General features: G+C 27.7%; 1 protein-coding gene across 3 annotated transcripts in view; it reads left to right on the plus strand.

Annotated features, from left to right (window-relative positions):
• Positions 1–14498, plus strand: part of LOC113557217 (serine/threonine-protein kinase BRSK2) — a 99996-nt gene that overhangs the window by 50681 nt on the left and 34817 nt on the right. For all 3 annotated transcript variants that reach the window (XM_026962604.2, XM_026962605.2, XM_026962606.2), the window contains 8 exons: positions 3691–3841; positions 5085–5300; positions 7548–7747; positions 8419–8634; positions 10981–11106; positions 11181–11383; positions 11493–11612; positions 12178–12347. In XM_026962604.2, coding sequence (XP_026818405.1) covers positions 3691–3841; positions 5085–5300; positions 7548–7747; positions 8419–8634; positions 10981–11106; positions 11181–11383; positions 11493–11612; positions 12178–12347 — 1402 coding nt within the window. The remainder of the gene's footprint in view (positions 1–3690; positions 3842–5084; positions 5301–7547; positions 7748–8418; positions 8635–10980; positions 11107–11180; positions 11384–11492; positions 11613–12177; positions 12348–14498) is intronic.

The raw sequence follows: 14498 nt of genomic DNA on the forward strand, positions 1-14498 counted from the left end.
TAGTTATGATGAGTTGAACATTTTATTAATCTATATTAATCTATCAATATATTTATGATTTATAAAAATGGTCCTAGTGTAATAAAAACTGAATCCACTATTAAATCTACTTTATAGTTTTGTACCATTTTTAATGGCTAGCATTGTAAGTAGGTACACAATGTTAAATATCTCAAAATTCTCGAATTTTAGCTTTAATACATTAAAATTATTAGAAAAATTATCTATAAAATATTTCACAGTAGAAAAGGTTTTCATTTGAAAAATATAAGTTTATATTATCACAATGATTTTGTACTGCTTAAAGAGTACTGAGGTATTACAAAAAATTTCAAGAATTTTAAAATACGAACTTTAACTATATTATTTAAAAAAATTCAAAAATCAGAATTCGAATAAATTTACTCTTGATGAAAAAATGCGGGAGGAGCGATGTTTGGTGAATTGCACTATATACATCGTTAACATTCATTCTTCGTGTTTATTTTTAAAATATCAATAACATTATACATATTTTATATTTTACTGAAATTAAGCAAAAATATGCAGTGTAAAATAAATAATACACAATATTATAATAGTACTATGAGGCTATTCTTATACATAACTAAACAAATTTGTTTAAGGATGTTGTTTCATAATCATATAGTCATAGTTTATATATTTGTATTTTTTTACGTTTTTAAGAATTTTCGACTTATTATATCATTTTACACTGTTACTCTTTATACACTCATTAATATCGGTAATTATCATTTAATAAATCAAACTGAAAGCCTGAAAAAATTATATTTGAATACCTATCATGTATTATTAAAAATTTAAAACACAACTATTTATGTAATTATAAATATAAAATATGAGTATACGTTATAATATTACGTATGTTTATTATTCGATGAAGTGTTTAGGTTAAGTTAGAACTTCATAATGAAGAAAAAATGTAAAAAAACACATAAATTAGTTAATTGTTTTAATTTTTTTAATGACCAGGTTAAAGTATATAATAAAATATAGAATGTTTTAGTATTTTCTTATATACCTATACAAATAATAATAATACAATTAAATTGTTAATTATTTTTTTTAAGTTAATTCAAATAAGGTTTTAAAAAAAGAAAAAATATTTAGCTATTTTTTGGGACTTTTAATCCCAGGCTTTTGTGAACCACATAACATTCATATAGTACGGATGTATGAATATTATTATTGTTAGAGTGACGTGGCCAGCCATTTATCGTCATTCAAAGACAATAATATTATGCATTTAAAAAAATTATATAAAATCTCTTGTGTTTATTTTACACTATGGAGCATACGACGATAAATTCAGTCCCACATTACGACCGTACCGTAAAATACGTATGATGTGTATGAATATTATTATTATTATTATTATTATTATTATATATTATCATAGTTCTAAATGATTTTTTAAAAGTTGTTTAAAAGTATATCGGCGTACTACATTAATATATTTTTCTCAAGTCCGCACGCACACTGTAAAGAGAAAACGCGAATCCGTAAACATATCTATAGAATTTGAATAATTTTAAAGTAAAATTACAAAAATGATATTTATATTTTTCTAACGTGTAATTTAGTCCAAATATATTCTCAAAAAAATATAATATTTATTTAAATAAAAAAATAGATATTCTTTTATTTTTTAAATCAAATAATAAATACAATATATGACCATTAGCTCTAATCCTCAAAAATGTTATCATCTAGAATTTTTTTAATTTTAATTTTCTATTAAGACTATTTTAAACTATAGAATATGATTTTTTGTAAATGCGTTTTGTCAATGTAACAACTTAGGTGATGATGGGTCAGGGGGTCATGCGCAGACATAAGGCTGTAACATTAACGGGTAAAAACGTAAAATTGACTTTCTTTAGTTTGGTATTAGTGTGTGGAACGATATAATATATCAACAATTTATCCAAAATTCTAATCATACATTTTTCACTTACAATATATTTTAATACCGCAATAATCGATATTCTATTTTATCCTATCGTATTTCTTTAATACAGTGCTTATTTATTTTTCATTTTAGCGTTGAGTTTGATAATAGATATAATTAGAATTTTAAAAAATTTTTTAATAATTTTCAAATAAACAATATTTTCATTTCAATTTGGGAGTAACTCTGATCGCGGAGCGCTAAGGACTTATATATGTATCAACCCTGGTAGTGGTGCTATTCGCACCCTTTTCATTATATACCCGCTAAACAAAACATTACGAAGATCTGCTCCGGGATAATAATAAATGACCACCGCTGTCATCTTCAGTGATTTTCGAAAGTTTTCGTCGAATATTAATAATGACGAAGATGACGTGTAAAACCGTAAACATTGTATCCTGGGCGATTAATATTACTGTAGAGTGTAGACACACGTTTTGATTACAGTTACAGCGTTGATTACGATTATTGCGATGATCTAAATATTTTGTATTATCTATTGACTCTTGTGATGGACTTCCGTGTATTATTATGATGCGCCTACAAATAACAATTTAAATGTTTAAATGAACTTAAAAAGTAACAATTAGACTTATAAGCGTGGTTACAATATTTTTTTAATAGCAGTTATTCGGGTTTGTATTTTGACGACAAAGTCATCAAAATCCAAAAATTCGATGATTATTTTGTAGATAGAAATTCATTAAATTTTTATTTTTTTTATCTGAAGTTGAAAATGTTATACACGATTCTTTAGAAATTTTCGCACTTTTAACAAAAAACAAGTTTACGTAAAAGTCACATTAATTTTTCATGACCTTTAAAGTTTTAATAACATTGAATATTCACCTACATTATAACTACTTTTCTTTGAACGATTTTTGATATTTTGTTGCAATTAAAAGAAAACTATAACCAAGCGTGTACATGAAAATTTGTATTATATTATAATTTTCTCTATGAATAGGAATAATTTTTAAAAATATTTTTTCTCTTTTTAAGCTATCTATAAAGATGATTTTTTTCTTTTAATTATTAGCGATAAAAAAAAATTAAATAACACAAGATTTTGCATTAGCTGTATAAAATATTAAAAAAACATACACGTTATATTTTGAAAAAATAATAATATTAAAATGAGATATTTGTATTATATTATTAATATTTGCATGATGGACATGCACGACAGTGGTGTACTCGATTTGCCTACTCAGGATGCCGTGTAACTGTAATCTTGTCGAAAGACATAAGTTAAACACTATTATAATAAAATCATCACCTTACACACGAGACTATGACATGCCAGAAAAGTAATAAAAATTGACACAATTTCGGGACAAAATGTAAAAAGTCGTGTCAAATCGTGCAATGAGAGAATATACATACACTTAAGTCATCGGTTGTCATGTTTTATTGGATAAGTGTAAGGAAATTCTTTAGTAACTTTTTACGTCAAAAAGAGGTACACTTTCACGTGACTATAATATTATATACTATGCCACCGAAATGATTTATTGGACACAAATTAATAATCCACTTCCACTTCACTACAATTATTGGTCGATCGTGTTTGCCATGTCAATCGGCAACTGTAAAATTAATATTGATCAATAATTAATACCATATTGTTATTAAAACGTTTATTTGACGGTGATATTCTTTTAATAATACATTATATTTGATTAAACGGTTGTTTTTGGTTTTTGTTTTCACAGTCACAGGGATTTGAAACCGGAAAACTTGTTGTTGGACGAGAAGACCAACATCAAAATCGCCGACTTCGGTATGGCATCTTTGCAGCCTAATGGCAGCATGCTCGAGACCAGTTGTGGTTCTCCACACTACGCGTGTCCTGAAGTCATTCGAGTAATTTTTTCTTTTATATACAATATATTATATTCAACTATAATCCTTTACAATATGATTATAATTGTAAGCTACACAATGGTGTATTTCAAATTATTTTCGGGTCTTTATTAAATGTGCTCCAAAAAGAAGCTAGGAAAACTTGAGAATTTTTAATGAATCATTAATAAATACAATTTTTTTCTAAGAGAAATGTTCTGATGGCATATTTGAGGTATTTATTGAGTGACTCAATCGGGGGATTCCTCGACAGAGGTTTCTACTCTTTGAATTTGGGTCTTGATTTTTTTTAACGTATTTTAAATTTAAATTGTATCTTTATACATAAATACAATAATAAAACAGTGAAATTAAAATAAACGAAATAAAAAATAAAAATATTTTTTTTTTTACTATCCTTTTAATAAATTTCATATACGTCACTGGAGTGTTTTACCTTTGATGATCATTATAATAACACAATATTATTATAATATTTAGTAAAGAATTTTCAGTGGTAACATTCCTTATAACCCACAATATATTCAAACTATATACTTAAAATTATTCAGCTTTTTTTTCTCTTAGATACTTAACGTACCTACTTTAAGTATAATATAATATTTAAAATCTCATGAATTTTGTTTCTTATAAAACAATTATTCTGTAATCCAATATCCAAGCCACAATTTCTATACAACTTTAACGTTAACATAATATAAATACTTTAATTTGAGCAGTTTATTTCGTTTGGACGAATTTTTGAAAATTGCTATGTATTTGAGTTATTTAACATACCGTGTTAAATTTGAGTAATAATAGGTATGCTGTAATAAATATCAATGCATATTTCTTATAATTTTAATAGTCTCTAAAACATCCACGAATACATTGGTGTAACTAAAAATGTATTTTATATTATAAAATTCACAAATTGAGTTTAAAAAAACATATTATTTAAAATATTAATTCTTTGAATTTTAATTTATTAAAATGACATAGATACTTATCAAAAATCGCATAAAAAGTTGTTTTAAATATTTATTTGAATTTGTCGTAACTCGTAGGTACATTAATACATTTTATTCAGATATGATAAATCCATGTAAATAGACATGTAACGATACGCTCGTGTAATAACACTTAAAATTACTTCATGTCTCCAATATATAAGCTCGATTACAAATTATATTTATTCATTTTTATAATAAATTAACTGATACACATTATTATAAAACACGTTTTTTGCCTACATAATTTCCAGGGCGAGAAATATGACGGTCGAAAAGCGGACGTTTGGTCGTGTGGTGTAATATTGTACGCACTGTTGGTCGGCGCACTGCCGTTCGACGATGATAACTTGCGCCAACTGTTAGAAAAGGTGAAAAAGGGCGTTTTCCACATACCGCATTTTGTACCACCGGATTGTCAAAACTTGCTCCGTGGCATGATTGAAGTCAACCCGGAAAAACGGTTAACTGTAAGTGTTCCGAAAGTATAAAATATACAGTGTGACTGATCAAAAATTAAATTTAGTGTATTATACAGATAGGTAACTTACCTATTAAGTGTGAAAATATATTGAGAAAGAAATGACATAATTTTTCCCCTCAAATAATAATTCATCAATAATAATTCCTCGAAGTTTGTAAGACTATGAATTTTAATGAAAATATAATATCAAGTTAGCACTATACGCATTATATTATTATGATATGAAAAACTTTAAGTCTACCAAATATGATACACTTATTATAAAGATAAATTAGTACAAACACATACGAAAATTAATATTCAAATTGTAGCATAATGTTTTAAAATGATTAGTATTTAGTAGATATTAACTGTTAACTGTAAATAACTAAAATTATTGTAAAGACTCACGTTTCTTTATAACTGTTACTATAAAATATAAAACTATAACTATCATATAATATTGAGAATGCCAAGAGTATACTACTTTATTTCAGCAGTTCACAACCCACGAACCTCAGGCAGCATGGAACTGGGCAGTGGGCCGTATTATAATTTTAAAATTAGTACCTACTACCTACATTACTAACGTATATATTACAAATAATAGTATTATATACCTAATAATATTGTACAATATACATATTATATACAAAATTACATAGGTATGCTTTTAGTCATTAGTGGGTCTCAAAAATGTTTTTACAAAATTAGTAGTCCGCACAACTAAACAGGTTGGAAACCATTTATTAAGTAAATTTTACAAATGAGAACTAATAAAGTTCATACATTTTCTATATCATACTGCGGTTATATTAATTGATTATATTTTTAATTACTCACACAATTACTACTTAATTAGGTATACATTTCGGTTTATGGGCATAATTTTTAATATTATATATTAGGTATTTAATGAAGATCATTTCAAATAATGTATAATATTAAATATCTTTATTATTAAAATTGTATTATTTAAAATAGTATAAATAAATGGTCGAATATTTGTTTCTTTCCTTCTTACATAATATTATAGAGATGAAGTTGTGCCTCACTTATTCGTCCGGCGAACCACCACTGCTATTTTATAGTTATTACTTTGTTTGATATTGTTATTAAAAATGTGATAACCGTGGTTATTGAACATAAAGTTGACACTAAGTTTAAATAGATGTATAGGCAAAAACTATATAACTATTTATTTATTTAACAGAAATTTCATTTTATAGAAATTCGTGTTTTATAAGTTTTGTCTACACAACTAGACATGAAATATTTTTATTGGTGCTTATTTAGAAATAAAGGTGCTCATATTTTTTTATTTTCTTTTTATTTTAGAAATCCAAAGAAATGTTTACAAATTAACAAGTTAAAAATACAGTTTTGAATACCTACCTCCTGTAAGCTAAAAACTTGTGTTGGAGGTAGGGAGTTATAACATTTAGAGATATAATATTTCAATCAAGTTATTTCTTATTATATTAGGTACGTTAATTATTTATTAGCCTAGTGCTATGAAAGAAAGATTAAAGAACAATTTTACTTTAAAAAAATAAAATATATATATAATAATAACAACAAAGAACGAAAAAAATGAAATAAAATTTAAACATAAATTAATTAATAATAGATTAAGATAACACAACGTTTACGTAATCAAATATACTATTATAAATATAAATAGCAGTTCAATAATTTACAATAAAGATTTAATATTTACATTAAGACACATTATTATTCAAATCTAAAAATATATATTTATATAGTAATCCTCTAATGTTATTTTTTTTTACATGTTATAATAGTTCTTTTAAGATCCAGATGCATGGAGTTGTAATAAGCCGGGCCTAGATAATCTACAAATGCATGACCAAAAGATTTATTAGTATATTTAACCGTACAATCATATTTTCTAACTTCTCTTTTATGTATATTATCATTATGTATCTGATCAATAATAAGTTGTTTGAAAATGAACATAATTGTTATTTTATCGTTTGTATGTATCATATTATTATTGGTCTCATAATAACTAGGAAAGATCATTATTACATTATTTTAATATGAAGATCGCCATCTGAAAGTTTTCACGTTACAACACTATATGTTGTAAATAAATATTAGTTTTACAAATATTTTAGCATTCGATATAATATTATATTATACCCACCTACCTCACTTTTTTTAAAAAACATTTCTTCTCGCGAATTCGTATAGTATATTTTGTACAAACCAATTTATCTATATGTTTCAGCTGAAAGACATAAACAAACACTCGTGGGTCATCGCCGGAGGTAAAGGAGAAGTGCACTTAGGTATGTCAATGATAGATGTCATACAAACCCACATAATTCCGTCCTCAAACGACTTAGACACCGACGTTCTTCAAGCCATATCAAGTTTAGGCTGTTTCAAAGACCGGGAAAAACTCATCGCTGCTCTGCTGAGTGTGGAGTAAGTCGTACTATTGAATTAAACGCGCGCTCAGAAACTTTGAACCGAAAGTTAAAGAGAAACAAAATTATCGTCTATACGCATGCAAATGATTCTCACGGCGTTTATTAGAATTTTCAATGTACCTATACCTATATATATATATATTAAACTATTATAATTGATGGCATGTACAAACATTACTATGCGCATTGAACGAACTCAATGCATAAAAGCGACTAACATAATATTTATGTTTATACGACGGGCCGTCATATTATTATATGAATATATTTGAATGAAAACGTAACTGAGTACGAGTGATTTGTTGTAAATTAACAGTTTGTTTTGTTACGCTACAAAATGAGCCATTAAATCGATTATACAACAATGATAATTCAACATTAATAATTGATATCAAAATATGAATAGTAATAATACCTATCTACATTTTTGAATGGAATTCCAATGACTACGGTCAACGTGAAGTGTATATTAAAATACATCATCCGGTACGGGTATCGATGATATTGTAATGACAATCAAAAACAAACAAATCCATTATAACATGCATTATTATAAGTACTCTGTATTTTGATTAGTGATTTGTTTGGTACGTTTATTGAAAAATGTGTTTTGGATAAAAGCCGAGTATTTTAATTTTAATTGTATTATTTTTATTTTTTGTATAGTCATAATACTGAAAAAGTGATTTATTTCCTATTGCTCGAGCGCAAAAAACGACGACCAGCTAATGAGGACGACACGGTTGCAGTAAAAAATACCAAAAACAGCTTCGATCCGCCGAAAAAGCGAGTTGATACGTGTAAAATGATCGACGACATTGATAGTAATTTTTCGCAAATCAGTGCTGGATCTCCTGCTACGCCGCGAAAACAAATGTTACAGTAAGTAAAAAAAAACTAATTTTTGTAAGATTCGTAATTGGTATGATATTATGATATTGTTTAGATAATTGTCAATTAATTTGATGTAAGACAATATAATAATATAACTGGAATCACCGGCAAAGCTTTTAAAGACCTCCAAATTTTTTTAGATAGATTTTAATTATTTTATAAACTGTTTTTAATTGTATATTCAAATATTATTAAAAATGTCGACACATTTCCCTTCAACATTTTTTCAGTTTCAGCATTGATCGCTTGCGTCGAACGTCAAAAATGAATTCCTCCATATAGTATACGTATAATCAGTAGTTGACTAGTTAATAAATAAATGATAAATCTGGTGGCATAAATAGTTAATGGTTCTTAGCATACCAGCATACCGAGTACACCTAACACCTCATATTATTACCAAAGGTGTTTTCTTAAAACAGTAAAAATCTCATAACGTACACGATTATCATAGAAAATTAAAAAAAAATATTTTTAACTCTCCCTACAAACTTTTTTTACTTTAAATTTTCAAAAATGTTTAATTGTAATACAACATTTCGACATTTCGACATTGTAAGACTTTATTCGAAAAAACCACAAACTAACAAACGGAAAAATTTTTAAGAATCTAAAGAAAGGTAAATGTCATTATCATCACTATACGTTTCACTTATAAATATATATATATATATATATATATATATATGTAACGACTAACGAAGTAATAAATTCGTATTCATCATCTTTACGGGTTGATTTACGTCAAAATGTTAATAATAACATAAACATAAAAACATAATGTTTGTATAATATATATACAAATATATATCATAATAAATTTTAATAGCCACCTCTAGATAAATTTGAGAATGCAGTTTTAGATGTTATAACGTAGTCTGAGGAGAATAAAAAAAATAATAGGTAAAAGTGTCTAACTCTTCTTTTTAAAAAAGCAGAACACGCCACTGACCTTACCTTATCAATTTAAATACTGCCTATAATTAGAAATACAGATAATTACAGGGTAATCAGTACTGTTTTAACACGTATACACATCCAAAGTGATGAATGATTTTCAATAAATCTATATAGGACTTAGGCAAAAGAACAAAAAGGTCTATGGTATAGACTCTATACACAATAAGATCGCACTCTGTGACAACTTAAACTAAATGTATACACAATTATGTGTGACATAAAACAAAACACAACAATATAAGCACTTTTTATCTATACGCCATTGATACTTATGTTTTGGTTATCTTCTACAGTTTGCTTTTGAGCTATAATATAACGACAAAACCTTATCGTACAATGTAATGTTTTGGTTGTTTTTCGTATTGAGTTGTCGACCATTTATCCGGTAGTCAAAGGCGTCTGGAGAGTGGGGCTGAGTGGCGCCGTTATGTGTATGGAGTCCGCACAGAAATGACTAAAGCCCCTTCGGAAATATCAATCCATTAGTCATTACTGTGCATGTAAATGTTTACTTATTATTATTATTATTATTATTTCGTTTGTTTGTTGTTGCTGTTGTTGGTATAAAATAGACATTAGGTATTATATAATATTTTTATTACTAAAAGAGATCGTTGTAGTGAGGGCAACGAGACAGCTTGCACTTATAAATGATTGAAATTATTGCAATGGTATAAATTGTTTTTATTTTTTAAACGTTTTGAGCGAGCTGAATAATAAAATATCAATTTTACAACAATGGCATCTATGTTTAGTATAACTTACAATAACTTAAAAACATATAATTGCCTATGGTGTATCCTCTTCCTCGTATTTCGCATTGCCAGCTATGGACAGGGAAATATTATTGGATAGTTTGAACAATATGGGACGTAATCGCGTATTCGCCAAAATTATATAGTTCAAACAGTTGTACTAATTTCGGATATTTGTTTTTATTTATAAAAAAAAAAAAAAAACAAATCGTAAAAATATATTCGATAATAATATTTATTGTATTATTGTTATTGACAGCAACCGGTGGTATAAAATCCAAAAATACAATTTTAAGATCGTCTAAATCATTCTGTGACATTTATCTACATGACAACAACTCCATTTTTCTTAAGCTTGACCGTACATAATAAAATTGACTTATATTTCGTTTTGCCATTATTTATTTCTAAAAATATACAAAATAACAATATCGATATCAATGTGACTAACAGTATCTTATGCTATTAACAATAATTATAACAATAATTGAAAATATAATTTTGTGTGTACTTTTATAATCTGTTTTTGAGCACTCTATCGAAAACTAAAAGCGTCGAGAAAAATGTGCAAAACTTTGTAACTTGAGGTTTGTAACGTTATTTTTTTTCTCTACCACAGAAATCGCATCTACTACAGGAGAGGAAGTTACAACAATGTAAGTTCTGCGGGCGGCAACATGTGCAGTGGTTCAAGTTTAGCCAGTTCCTCGACCTTAGCTGGAATATTGTCACCACTTCCTCAAAGGTAACATTTGGTAAAAACGGAAAACTATTTCATTTTCGGCACTAACGAACCCGTCGTCGTTTTACGACTGTTAGGTCCAATAACTCAAACTATCGTTACCACAATCACCACAAGAGCCAGCAGTCGAAGAACCCATCGATTTCTCAGCACGGCAATTACATTTCTGCGCACAACCAGACGTTGGACACGAACAGCTCGTGCTCGGCACCCGTGCCTCCGTCGCCCGTGCACCACGCGAAGCAGGCAAAAGTCGAAGTACCTTCGTCACCAAACCACAGTAAATTCAAACACTGACATAATACAAAATAATATCGTGATGCGATATCGATAACCACATCGAGTGGATTATTATGAATAACGCGAATGTGTTATTATTATTATTTCAGTGGTCATCTGCACGCCTCCGGGATCGCCTCAACACCTGTCCAACCATTGGAAATCGAGGCTTACGTCGATCCGAAACAGTGTACTGGGGTCTCCAAAATTTCACAGACGTAAACCTCAAAGTAATTATGCGTGTTTGTGATGCACATGCACTTACTATGGTATAGTTTATTTACATATACAGTGGGACACAACATTTTTAACTTTACTAAATAGTTACATGGGTATTGTTTAATTTCTAATTAGCTCGATTACCTATGTATTTATTGATTACCATTGTAATAATATTGAATTTTCCAATTAATTTAAAAATTCAAGTTAAATTCATATTTATAGATATTAGCAACATAATATATTTATTATAACCGCGAAATTAAATTTTTTTTTTTTTTTTTATTTTTTCATTCTGTGTATATAAACTGCCTGTATAATTATTTTAAAATTATAAATGCCAACAAATATTTCTTGAATAAATAAAAAATTAGTAGACGTACAAACATATTATTATGGTTGTCTAACCATTGAATGAGTGATAGGTTTCATGAATGATAGGTAATAAGCTAATTAATTTTTTTTTTCATTGAAAACTATACTTAAACAATCTAAACGTTTTATGACTGCCTTTAAGGCAAAAATACGTATAATAAAATTGTGTATTTATTTATTTTATGTATTTTGTGTAAATAGTTGACATGGACACACCATATAAACCGACACCGGAATCTTCTCCGGAACTAACAAAAAAATCGTGGTTCGGAAGTTTGATGGCGTCTGAGAAAGACGAAACTTTCACTATTTTGATAACAGGAAAACCATTATCCACCGTAAAGGCTGACTTAATCCACGCTCTGCTTTCGGTAAGTAGTATAATGAGAATAAGCTTTGATTCCAAACGTCTCCGATACAATTGAAAGTGAAATATAAAATTGTTTATAACAATAAATGAGTGTATTAATCACAGTCTGCGGCTTAATTTGAATTGATTTTATTTTATTTAGGGGTAGTGGGATAAATTTAATATTTTTTAGTCTATCGGGTTTCAAACCATAGTAGGGGAGGAAGCGACACATTTTTGGCCTTCAAATAATATACCAATCATTAATCTATGTGATGTGTTAGCATAAAGAAGACCTTAACGTCGTTTAGAATTATAAAATTAATATTATCAAGTTAATACTATCTATATCATAAATTATAATAATTCACCACAAAACTTTAAGTAAACTAGACTTTATAATATAATTATATAAATATGTTATTAGCAAGATATATAGTAAGCATGCTAACGCGTATAGGAAAATAATATTCAAGTTTAAGAATAATTATTTTTTTTTTAAAAAAAAGTGTTGTGACGTTAAGGAATTAGTGTTCAAAACAAACGACTAAAACAATATATTTATCACACTATAACAGTGGTCATCAAACGAATTCGCATGGTGCATTTTTAGGCTTACGATTGTGTGCACTATACTTTTTTTACTTTCAATATCGCAACGTTGCCAAGTATAAAACGTGGTAACGTCCACGTAGCTTATGGCGATCCGTACGTTACTATTATAGTAAGTCATTTATTACTAAAATACTAATTATTGCTAATGCCATGTACATTTTCTCTGACTAAGAAGTAATTGGTTATAATTTAGATCATACTTTTGTGCATAATCATAATTGCCTTTATTGTAATTATTGTCCATGTGCCTATGAATAGACTATGATAGCGTATAATGTACGCAATGTCACTGTGTTCGTATTTAAATTGTGTTAGCGAGTGTTCGTGGTTTTTTCGTTAACGTTTTATATTTATTATTAAAACGGAGAATGAAATTCGCTTTGGGAAGAGGGAGACATTTGTTAATAGTGAATGGGCACGCATTTTGATATATCAAACAGCGGGCTGATGGATATGTCAGATAAAGGTGCTGTAAAAAACATGTACAGCTGCATTAATAAGAACAACTAATGATTCCGTTTTACAAAATACTTGGACGTATAAACACGCTGTAGATAAATATTTTAAATAATAATATTTTTTAATAATAATAATTGCTTTTATTGACATAGATTTTTATGTTACCATTATGTATAGGTAAAATACTATTTTGTTAAAACTAATAATGATTTTCTCGGTATCGGGGCTTTAAAATTTAATTTAACTTTTTAATATTATTTACTTTTTATTTTATCTTATTCACATTCATGTAACGATTTTTTCTCGTGATATCTTGATTGATTATAACAAATAAAAATAGGAGATAAAATAGTTGAAACGCATAACATTAAAAATTATTATAAAATTGAAAACGTATTGTTTAAAATATATTTATAATATTAATTAAAATATTTGCTATTTCTCTGGAGAGTCAACGTCGTGTTTTTTGTTATCTTGGCACTACACGCAATCATACTCTATTTTCACTGATGAGGTAGTAATGGTAGTATGTAGGGGAACAAATGCACCCTTGCCCACCAAATTCCGTTTATGAACACAATATTGTTATTGTGCGAGTACCTAGAAATGTGTCTTTTCGTGTTTTCTGCAATCATTATTAGGAAAAATATGTATTCTGTTGACACTAGCTTTTATCGTATGTTTTTTGAAACCATTTTTAAACAGTTTTATAGTTTGGTCGGTCACTTTTATACAGTATGGGCTCACCCATCGAAAGAAATGTGTTTGAAATATATTTACGTATTCGCTTAGTATAGGCACCGGCAATCCGCGGCCCTCGGAACTTTTTGTTGCGGCCCTACAAATATATTTTATAGTGTTTAAAATTTCAATTTTATAACTTAAATTGATATAAATACAATTTAATCATTACTATTATATGATAATGTGCACATCTCATGAGATAAGCTATTAGCGAGAACGTAATCTAATCGTATATAACACATATATAATAAATTATATTTTTCAATATTTTAATTTTTTATGCGGCCCTCAATGAAAAACTGAAAAAAATTATGGCCCGTGTAGGTAAAAAAGTTGCCGATCTCTGGTTTAGTAT

Source organism: Rhopalosiphum maidis, chromosome 3, assembly GCF_003676215.2.
Source record: "Rhopalosiphum maidis isolate BTI-1 chromosome 3, ASM367621v3, whole genome shotgun sequence".
Classification (NCBI taxonomy): Eukaryota; Metazoa; Arthropoda; class Insecta; order Hemiptera; family Aphididae; genus Rhopalosiphum; species Rhopalosiphum maidis.